General features: G+C 39.2%; 1 protein-coding gene across 1 annotated transcript; it reads right to left on the bottom strand.

The window, feature by feature from the left end:
- Positions 1–5,808: 5,808 nt before the first annotated feature.
- LOC131025868 (uncharacterized) lies at positions 5,809–6,393 on the bottom strand. The gene has a single exon (XM_057955653.1). The coding sequence runs from the start codon at positions 6,391–6,393 to the stop codon at positions 5,809–5,811; it is 585 nt and encodes a 194-aa protein (XP_057811636.1).
- Positions 6,394–10,845: the final 4,452 nt, after the last annotated feature.

The following is a 10,845-nucleotide window of genomic DNA, read 5'->3' as shown; positions in this document are numbered from 1 at the left end:
TCTATCTTCCAGTTTGTGATCAAATTAAAGTAACGTACGGCATCCCAGATTAATGAAGTGATTAGCATAAAGAAGCTGGCCCTAGCTAGCTACCATATACAGCATACAGCCTCCTCTCTTAAAATGATCCAAGTAATTAATTACCATTTGGCTACGTGGTTTATGCATGACGGTATACAACAGTTAAGATAACTGTCCACAATAATTGATGGTCGATGATCATTTTCTATAAATACAATATAATTTCCCATTAAGTAACATCTCACCATCAAGATTTAGGATTCACAAATTGAAATTGAAATTGTAATCAATAGTTGCAAACGACATGGCTTCAAAGTTGGTTATGATTTTTGTTGTGAGCGTTCTTGTTTGCAGCGCCACAGCCACTGCGCGGAAGCTTGTTGGCTCAGATGGTGCTTCTGCTAATGACGAAAAGACAGTGACAATAATTACAGATTCCGGTGGCGAATTGGGCGGCGAGGAAGGCGGAATTGGTGGAATCGGTCGCACAATAGGTGGAATCGGTAGTGGCATAATAGGAGGTCGAATTGGCGGCATTAATGGAATCGATAGTACTGGACTTATTCCATAAAAACATCAACATATTATATGCAATTGCAGCACAGTTGCAACATTGTGTTTAGGTAATAAAAGTAGCACACTCTTACTCATGACTTCAGTTATTTGATTGGAGACAGACTAGTGTACTACATGTCTATGTAATTTCTATCCCACTACAGTTTTAAACAAATCTGGGAAATATATAATACTCCTATATATCTTCTTGTGTTTCATATATTAAGGTCACGAGTGATTAATTTTCATACTACTTGTGAAATCTATCTTATTCATCAATATCATATATGTGAAATTAATATTAATATACATACATATATAGTTCTACTTGTTTTCATACGTTATTGTCTGAAATTATTATTATCCAGAAGTTTTCTCCTCATTTGAGTTTTCTCATTATTATGGTTAAACTTTGATTGTAGAGCTTAAAAATTAAAAAGTTTTTTGAAAGGTTGAAATAGAAACGTGAATTAACGGGATTCAGGAGCTTATGCACATGGTACTTAATCCTTTTATCGTGTGTCATTTTTGTGGTATTAGGCTCCGTTCTCTTTGTGGGAAAAGGGTGGAAAACTTATAGTTTTCCTCATTTTCCATCATTTTCATGTGTTCTCTTTGTTACTAAATTTTCTTCGGGCAGGAAGGAAAATTTTCCCGGGCAACCCCTTTTCCCACATTTTCATCCCAAATCATGATAATATTATCATGACCTGCAGGTGTGATAAAATTTTCCCATGATGTATATTTTTTTTATCTTAACACTAGAAATGTCATAGGTGTATTAATCGGATCGGAACCATTAAATTTTATTTTTCTTTAATTTTTCTCAACACCCCACCCCACCCCCAGCCTAAACGCCCCCCCCCCCCTCCCCCCTCCCCAAAAAAATAATAATTTTGTTTTTAATTTTTTTCAGCCCACCCCACCCCCTACCCCCACCCCCATCCCCCCCTCCAATTTTTTTTTTTAAATTTTTCTCCCCAACCCCCCCAACCCTAACGCCCCCACCCTCCCCTCCCCCCAAAAAAAAATATTTTTTTATTTTTTATTTTTGTAAAAAAAATTTCGCCACCCCCAACCCCACCCACCCCCCCAATTTTTTTTATATAATTTTTTTTCGCCACCCCCACCCCCTCCCTCCCCAAAAAAAAATGTTTATTTTTTTAAAATTTTTCTCGCCAACTCCACGCTACCTCACACGCCCCCACCCCACCCACCCGCCCCCCCTCCCCCTCAAAAAAATTAAAAATAAATAAATTTGGGGGGGGAGGGGTTGGGGTTTGGGGGTGGGGAGGTGGGGGCGTTAGGGCAGAGGGCGTTGGGGAGAAAAAAAAAAATGGAGGGGGGTGGGGGTGGGGTGGGGTGAAAATTAAAAAAAAAAATTGGGGAGGGGGAGGATTGGGGTTGGGGTTGGGGGGTGGGGGCGTTAGGGTAGGGGGCGTTGGGGAGAAAAAATTAAAAAAAAAATTTGGGGGGGTGCTTGGGTCAACGGCAAAATTGAAAGTATAACATAAAATAATTAAGTAAATAATAAGGGTAATATAGTCATTTGACAATTTATCCATCATTTTCCAACAAAGAGAACATGTGTATAGGACAAAAAAAAAAATTCCATCAAAGGGAACATGAGATAACAAGAGTGAAAATGATAAAATTTTTCCACCTTTTCATTTCCATCCTTTTCTCCTGATCATTTTACAACCTAGTATAATTTTGATGGAACATCTACAAATTTTATTTGTTACGCTCAAATTTGAGCTGTGAAAGATAACATTTGTTAAATACATTCTGTTCTATAAAAAATTTATGCTTTCACACATAAACGTATTTACTATATATAATAAATAGAATAATGCTAAACGTACTTAAGACTTAAGTATATAAAATATATGTACGCACATAATTGAACTTTTTGTCATTTTACACATTTTCATGAAGTACATAATTAATTTTATTTTAATTGAATTTACAATTTGTATAATTACCCATAATAATTGTTAAGGAAATGATTACTGGGCCCATAATTTTTCTTTAATAATTTAAGGGTAAAGGTGCCACTACAACAAAAAACACATATTGAGACACTTATTTAGAGGCATTTTTTTATTAAGTGCCTCTAAATATATTTTTTGGGACAATTACCAAATACTGATTAAATATAGAGACACATAATATTTTAAATTTCACTAATTTAAATATTTTTGCTGGAATAATTCGCGCCTTTGGGGGGCTCTTTCTCCCTCTCTCAACCCAATTTCACTAACCCTTCCAATTTTCCTCCAATTTTCCTATCACTCGTTCTCTCTCGTAAAAATCCACCAATTCCAATTTCAATTAATCTAAAATACTCAAAATCTGAAATGCACGCTATTGTTCATCCTAGAATATCACATCTCCTGCGCCGCCAACATCCCGCCGCCGCTGCACAATCGTCATTGTTGAGCCGCCACTTTTAGCCGCTGCTGCGCCGACCTGTGCTGTCGAATTATGTTCGCCGCTTTCAATCGCCGTTGCGCCTTGAGGCCAAACCCTAGGCATCGATTTTTCTCTCTGCCACCAGAATTCCCAAATTACAAAGCCCTACTACAGCGAAGAGCGAACACATAATCGTCAGCGTCATCGGTTAGTGTTCTCGCTCCAATCGAAAGCCCCAATTGAAGAAGCCTAGGTTTTAATACATTATTGAAGTAGCCAAATTAGGGAATCAAAATTCTAAACAAAGATTTATCTCTTTGCTCTGCAATTCCATGTATGTATCAATTTAAATTAATTATTTCTTATTTTTCAATAATCAGTAGCTTAGTATGTCTTTGGTATTTTTCTTTCAGAAAGTGATTGCCTGGTTAGAGTTGATGCCCGATTGAATATTGAATTCGAAGGCTGCTTATAAATGCTCGAACTTATTATTGATGGTGTGCGTTGCATGTATTATCCTACTTGTATCAGAGGTTGTAGGCATATTTGTGTTATAGGAGGAGTGCAGTTCATAAAGGTTTGTCAAGGCTAGTTTTTGCTTATTCCTTGCTATGGAACAAATTCTCTCTTGTAATTGTGACTCTTCTAAACCTTGATATAGATTGTATGTACAAGTGAAAATGTATAGCTAGCTTTTCTTTGTTTGTGATTTTGGTGGGATGGGAGGATCAAAATCTAAGAATACACTCTTTTTGAAGGTATTCGAACTTGTTGTTCTGAGGTAGCTCAAGAATTCACCTTCCTCTGGCAACATCAAGACTTGATCAATATTTGCAAACTGCTAAGAGTGAATTATTTGATTCTATAGCTAGATTCCAATTCTTTGTTACTGCTATAATTATATTTATTTGTCCTGGTTATTATATTATACTCCCTCCGTCCCCAAAATAAGTTCTTCTTTGGGGACGGCACGGGTTTTAAGAAAAAAATGGTAAAGTGTATTGATAGTGAAGAAAAATATGTTATACTCCCTCCGTCCGCCAAAATTATGTAAAATTGCTTGGGCACGAGATTTAATAAAATTGGTGATGATTTTGATGTAGTGGAGAAAGGGTCCCACCACTTTATGAGATGTGTGGTTGAGATTGAATTTTGAGTGGGTTTTTTGTAAATAAAGAGTGTTAGTAAGGATAAAATTTAAAGAGGATGGTGGGACCATTGCCATAAAAGGAAAGTGACATAATCTTGGCGGACGCCAAATATAGTAATTTTTACATAATCTTGGCGGACGGAGGGAGTAATTAGTATTGAGAGTGGTGAAAAAGTGAAAAAGTATTATAATTAGTATTGAGAGTGGTGAAAAAGTGAAAAGTAAGAATAAATAAAGTATTATTAGTGGTGGGGTAGTTGTCCAAAAATGGAAAGAAAGAAAGAGGAACTTATTTGGGGGACGTCCCAAAAAGGAAAAAGATGAACTTATTTCAGGGACGGAGGGAGTAATAATGTTTCTTAATGTTAATGTTTTTTATGACAATCGATTAAATAAAGATTAATAGTTTAGATTGGTTTTAGAGTTATTTGACCCTTTCCCTACAGTTGTGTGTGTGTATACGAAAGTGTTACTCTAATTTAGAAAGTGTGAAACATGAGAGGCATAGAAAAGTACTCATTATTAAAATAAGATTTTATTAAAGAAAAAACGAAAACGTAAACCCTTGAAAGCACAACGAAGCAGACTAAGGGCCGAGCCTCATTAAAACCTCAATTTGAGGAAAAAGAGTACTCGTCTACAGAAACAGACAAAAACTATGAGGGAGCGGAGTGAGACCACCTCAGAGACTCCGGCCTAACCATCGCCCTAGATTGCCTCGGCTACCCATCACAGAAACGAAACAAAGAAGAAGAAAAGAAAGAGCGAACAAAAACCAACGAAAGGAGCAAAAAAGCCAATTGATAACCCAACCAAGCCAACTGCTAAGAAAAGTGAAGAACTCCAAACGAACAAGAAGCTTCGTGCAACAGCCACCAAAGGACCAAAGCTCTAAAAAGAGCGAGACGCGGTGTATCAACGACCAGAACTCACCGCACTCAAGAACTCAACGCCAAGCGGTTAAAAACCCGACGGCGGAGCAACCAAAAGAGGCCGAACTCTCCGGCCCCAGCCTTGAGCTCACCCAAAAACTGAAAAAGAACCGGAGAGCAGCCCACCAAAGCGAACCAAAACCCCAACGAACCTTGAAGACACCAGCAGCAAACCAAACCCACCAAGTATATGAAAAAAGACCCTAAAGAAACAACTCCAAAAAACGCAAGAGAAGCTCCTGCCAAGTCTTCGATAAAACCAAACCAGGCCAAGATCTCGCCCAAGAACAAGGGACTAACAACATCCCCACCAAACTGAGCCAACCGAAAAGAGACAGCTCAACCAAAAAAGCCCACCAAGTGTATGAAGAAAGGCCCCTACGAAAGAAACTCAGGAGGCGCTGCAACCAACCCCTCGAGAAAACCAACACCAGCCACCTCCAACCAATCATGTAACCACAAAGCTCGTAAAAGAGCAAGATACAGCGCATCGATGACCAAAACTCGCCGTTCTCAAGAAGAATTCGTCCAGCAGAGGAGGCTCGACAAACCAAGCAACCGGACGAACCTAAGCAATCCAGACCAAATCTGGAACTCTCCCTAGAAAAGAGACGGGACCAGAGCATATTCCAGCCAAGAAGAACACCCAGAGCTTTGAAAACAAGCTCAGCAAAACCAACCCGCCAAGTGTCTGAAAAAAGGCCTCTACGAACATAAGCTAAAAAATCATAAAAATTAATCCACCCTTCGAAGATGGCTATGAGTCGAGATGTCCAAGCAAACAACATCTTTGATAATATCAATCTCAAACGGCCACCACCCCTCAGGCATCGAGTTGTGCGCAAGAATGTCATCCACTTTATTTCCCTCTCTATAGATATGCGTGGCATGAACGTGAAATCCTTTAATAATATCCAAGACTTTAGACCACAAAGCCGCAAACCTCCAAGGAACAGCCAAATATCCAGAATGCAGCAGCCGGACGATGTAGGTAGAATCCGACTCGATCCACAAATAGTTCCAACCTCTAGAGTGAGCAATTTGCACGGCAGTAATAACCGCTAGAAGCTCGGCTTCAAAGGCATAACCGAGACCCCCTTTGATATGAAAACAGCCCTTGACCGAACAAAATTTATCTCTAAAAATGCCTCGTGCAGCAATTTGCCCCGGCGCTCCAGAGGCGGACCCGTCCGTATTAACCTTAATCCAGTTATTGGTCAGAGGCCACCAATAAACATTAACAAAAGTTGGAGGGGGAGCCGCCCGCGGCCTAACACCAATATTTATAAGAATTAGCAAATCCGAGCAAGTGTTACTCATGTAACCAAGACGTTTAAAATTGCTTTCCAACTCCAAGAAAGAAGATTTAACATAAGCAAGAATACTCTTCGGATTAAAAGGCTTATCTTCAAAAAATACATTTATTGCGGTGAGTCCAAATAACCCACAGCAAAGTAAGAAGCCCAGCCTTCCAAAAACAATCAACTTGAGAGCTAAAATTTTTATTCCAAGCAAAAACTAAGAGGTTATGAATATCTGGAGCCTCCATATCCAAAGATTGGTCAAACCAACCCAAGAACTCCCTGTTGGATTTGTATACTGAAAGCAAGAACGTTTTATGCTTGTATACAATGTTTCCTAAGTTCACTATCTAATCTCCTATCTGATTGTGTTCATGATTGCATATGTATGTTCTTTATCTCTATATAAGTAGATTATATGGTGTGTTGTAGATCACAGAAGACCATATAATTGGAATAACCTTAAGAGATATAATATGATCACAGTCGAAATAACTCTAGGACAAGTTATTGGTTTAGGCTGCAGTATAGATGGAAGTAGTTTGTCTTGGCTACTTGTCTATACTGGTACGTCATTACGTATTGATAGGACCAACAGTGAGATGTATTCTTCTATCTGACATAAGTGAAGAATCAAGATCTCGGTGACTCATAAGATCTTAATACTAATAAGTATTCAGATATATATGTTAATTCGTATATCACTTTGACTTACTATGGGTGAAAGTTATATACTAACTCGAGTACTCTGTATCTTGGGTGATAGCGGTTAATATATGATATTTGATTATCTGTATTAGTACCCGTATCCGGTATAGGATAATGACATCCCCTTAAGGAGCTCAATAAGGTTTATTGCGCTAAACCCTGCAGGTTGATTAAGTTCAGGCGTAATAATAAAGTTTGAGTGGTACTGCTTAAGGATTTATAAAGAGATTAATTAATTTAAGCTGTCAGAGCTCTAATTAATTAATGGATGTCGGATATTTTAAATACGGAGATTTAATAAGTCTAAATACAAGCCCCCGACTCATCACCGGCAATAAAGGGGTAAGTCAGTATCGGTTCTCTAGTGGAATGAACTGATATTTATAAATTAATTATGGTCTGGGCTGACCATAGATAAATTAATTTATTTGAGGCCCATCTTTATTCCTTGTATCTGGTCCCTGGACTGGCCCAAAGTCTCCTAGCCCTAGAAGAAGAGAAGGAACGCCTATTACAGATTTCTAGGCGCCACACGTATTTAATTTTAATTAAATACAGCTGTCAGCTCTCAGGAAAACAGACTGATAAAAATTAGGGTTTTGAGAGCTGTGGGAGGCGCAGGAAAACGTGTGGAGCATTCTCTCTTGGGACTTTCATAGATCGTTGTCCATCCAACGGTGAAAGCTGAGCGGGATACAGTTCAGAAGATCTGAGCTGGAGTCAGATTTTCGCAGGAAACCAAGTTCTGGCAGTCTCCGTAAAACGGCCATAACTTCCTCCACAGAACTCCGATTCAGACGAATCAGGAGGCCACGGAAAGCTGTCTCGAAGATGAAGAAGTCGTATTTCTTGGCGAAATACGATTTGAGGACGTTTGAGGCTTCAAACGAAGGCTTGAAGCTGACTGGTCTGTTCAGATACGAATCTGCGAATTCTTCTGAATTCTTCAGGTATTTCTGAACTCCAACGTGCAGCTGTTAAATTCATAGGAGCATGTTAGGATTAATCGTTGTATGATAAATTAATAATAACCAAGAAACGATCATCGGGCAAAGCGGAACGTTAATTCAGTTTAATATTCCTTCAATTGGTATCAGAGCCCAGGATTAATTTCTTGGCTCTATTATTAATTTATGTTCGATTAATAATGTGCGTTGTTTTTGCTGCTGTTCTTCGTGGTCTGTTGATTCGTGGGGTACGTCGTTTTGACGTTGTAATCGTTTTTCACCACGAGAAAATCCGTGGTTAGATTAGAATTTCAAATTGTTTTTGTTTTTCCGTTGTAATCTGTAAAAATTGAAAATCGAGACGAAAACGACGACGAATCAACATCGAATGGACGGAGGTTAGAGAGCCGCACGCCGGGAGGCTGCTGCTGCGCGCTGGGAGGCTGCTGCTGCACGCCGGGCAGTGCACCGGGCTGCTGCTGCTGCACGCCGGGGCTGCGCGCTAGGAGGCTGCTACTGCACGCTGGGCTTGCTGCTGATGCACGCCGGGGCTGCGCGCCGGGAGGCTGCTGCTGCGCGCTGGGAGCCTGCTGCTGCACGCCGGGGTAGCGCGCCGGGCTGCTGCTACTGCACGCCGGGGCTACGCGCCGGGAAGCTGCGCGCACCGGGCTGCTGCTGCCGCTTTGCTGCACGCCTAGGAGGCCGAGCCTGCCGGGCTGCTGTGCGCCGGAATGGGGCTGCCAAGGGAGGCAGCGGCGCCTAGGGCTTCCAAACCCTAGGTGGCCGAGTTTTTTCCCAAACCCTAGGGGGCCCAAACCCTATTTTTTCAAAGACGGGCCTGATGAAGCTGTTCGGGCCGAGTTTTACGTTTTTGAGCCTTTTCTTTTCTGTTTTAAATGTAATAGATTAGATTTGGGATTCCACGAATGGGTCACGAAGAACTTTATCGTTTTTATTCTGTTCTTTGCATGTCGTGGTGTTAATCCTTTATGCTCTTTGCATGCTGTTTTTGTCTTTGCTTGTTAATATGTGTTTATTAACTGCGCTTAGACGAGCATGCTAGGTTTATCGTTTTCTTAAGCATGTTTTAGAATTCTGCGAGCATGTTTTACATGTTGCGTTCTAGATGAGCATGTTTAGGATTATGTGTTTGAGCATGATCAAACCTTTTGAAAGAAAAAGACTAAGCTGTATTAATAATTTTATGGATGATTAAAAATTATTTAAATTTCCACAAACGATCTCAAGACAAAGTGATTAAGAATGTGAGTAAACGTCCACACGATCGTGGCTTACTTCATGTTTGATTTCACAAGTTTGTCAAGTTGAGTTTTCTATTAAAAATATTTAAATCTATTTAAGTAGTGAGAGTTATGCAGTAAACGTCCACCCCTCGTGGCTTACTCGTATAATTTTTCACGAGTACTTTAGAGGATGGAATTAAATAAGATAACTAAGAAATTAAATTGAATGCGGCATGGTCCTAGTGAGTATGTCAAATTTGAGAATTTAATTTCGAAGTTAAATTGTGGTTATTGTTTAATAATTTTTATTCTTAAAATTATATAGACCTCCACATGCGGTCTCTAGACAAAGTGATTAGCAATGTGAGTAAACGTCCACCCCTCGTGGCTTACTTCACATTTGTTTTTCATAAGTTTGTCAGAAGAGGTTTCTATAAAAAATATTTAAACCATTAAAGTAGTGGGAGTTATGCAGTAAACGTCCACCCCTCGTGGCTTATTTGTATAGTTTTCACAAGTACTTTGGATAATGGAATTAAATAAGATAACCAAGAAAGTTAAATTGAAAGCGACATGGTCCGCGTGAGTATGTTAATTTCAAGAATTTAATTTTCAAGGTTAAAATGTGGTCATTGCTTAGATATCATTTCAAGTACAATGTACAACTCCCTCTCGGAGTCCCTTCTTGATAATGATATGGTCTAGTTAAAAGAGCCAATTATTAATTTCCTTTGTCAAAAGGTTAAGTTGACATGGATGGAAATTAAACGACTAGGTTAATAGTCTGGTTGAGGAGTTTATGTGTAAACGTCCACCCCTCGTGGCTTGCACATAGAATTCTTTGAGCAATTGGAGGTTTCATTAATATTGTTTTATCAAAAGGTTACAATATTATTGTTACGAATTATGTGCTTTATGTTCGTTACTTTCAGATATGTCTATGTCTCTTACTGTTTATTTATTCTTGCACAAAGTCTTTTAACCGGTCCACATATATAAAATGGAAACGCAGTTTTGGATTTTTATCTTTATCACAAACTAACACAATTTTTGTGTTGCTTACTACTCCACGTTCTTATGGTCCGAACAATAGTCAACTGATGAGAAAAAGGAATTACATAAAAGGTGACATAAGACGAATAATGTGGCTATATGCTATATTATGAGTATAATGTCACAAACCTTGTAGCTCCAACATCGGGGCATGGACGATGCTATTAGCATCATGCTGAATCTCAAGAAAGTGTTCGGAGAGTCAATCTGAGCTGCTCATTTAAATTTGATGAGAGTAATCTTGTTATTTTTATGAGTGAGCACAGCTCAGTGCACGAGCATGTCATGCAATTTTTAACGGACTTGACTTGCTCAGTGGGAGTATCGACGGTGAGGCAAAAGTCGATATTATCCTGAACTCTTTTCCCAAGTCTTTTAATTAAAGAACTTCCGCCTCAATGCTGTTATGAGCAAGAAAGATAATACTTCTTTTGAGTTGTTTAATGCTCTAGTTACGGCTAAGGAAGTTGTGGGAAAGAGATGTGCAAGCACTTGTTATTGCCAAAGGTGAGTCATCTT

The sequence above is a fragment of the Salvia miltiorrhiza genome, chromosome 5 (genome assembly GCF_028751815.1).
Source record: "Salvia miltiorrhiza cultivar Shanhuang (shh) chromosome 5, IMPLAD_Smil_shh, whole genome shotgun sequence".
NCBI lineage: Eukaryota > Viridiplantae > Streptophyta > Magnoliopsida > Lamiales > Lamiaceae > Salvia > Salvia miltiorrhiza.
This window is presented reverse-complemented; position numbering and strand designations above follow the sequence as displayed.

Excerpts from the sequence above, each read along its gene's own strand:
- LOC131025868 (XM_057955653.1), bottom strand. The coding sequence starts at position 6,393 with ATGAGTAACACTTGCTCGGATTTGCTAATTCTTATAAATATTGGTGTT.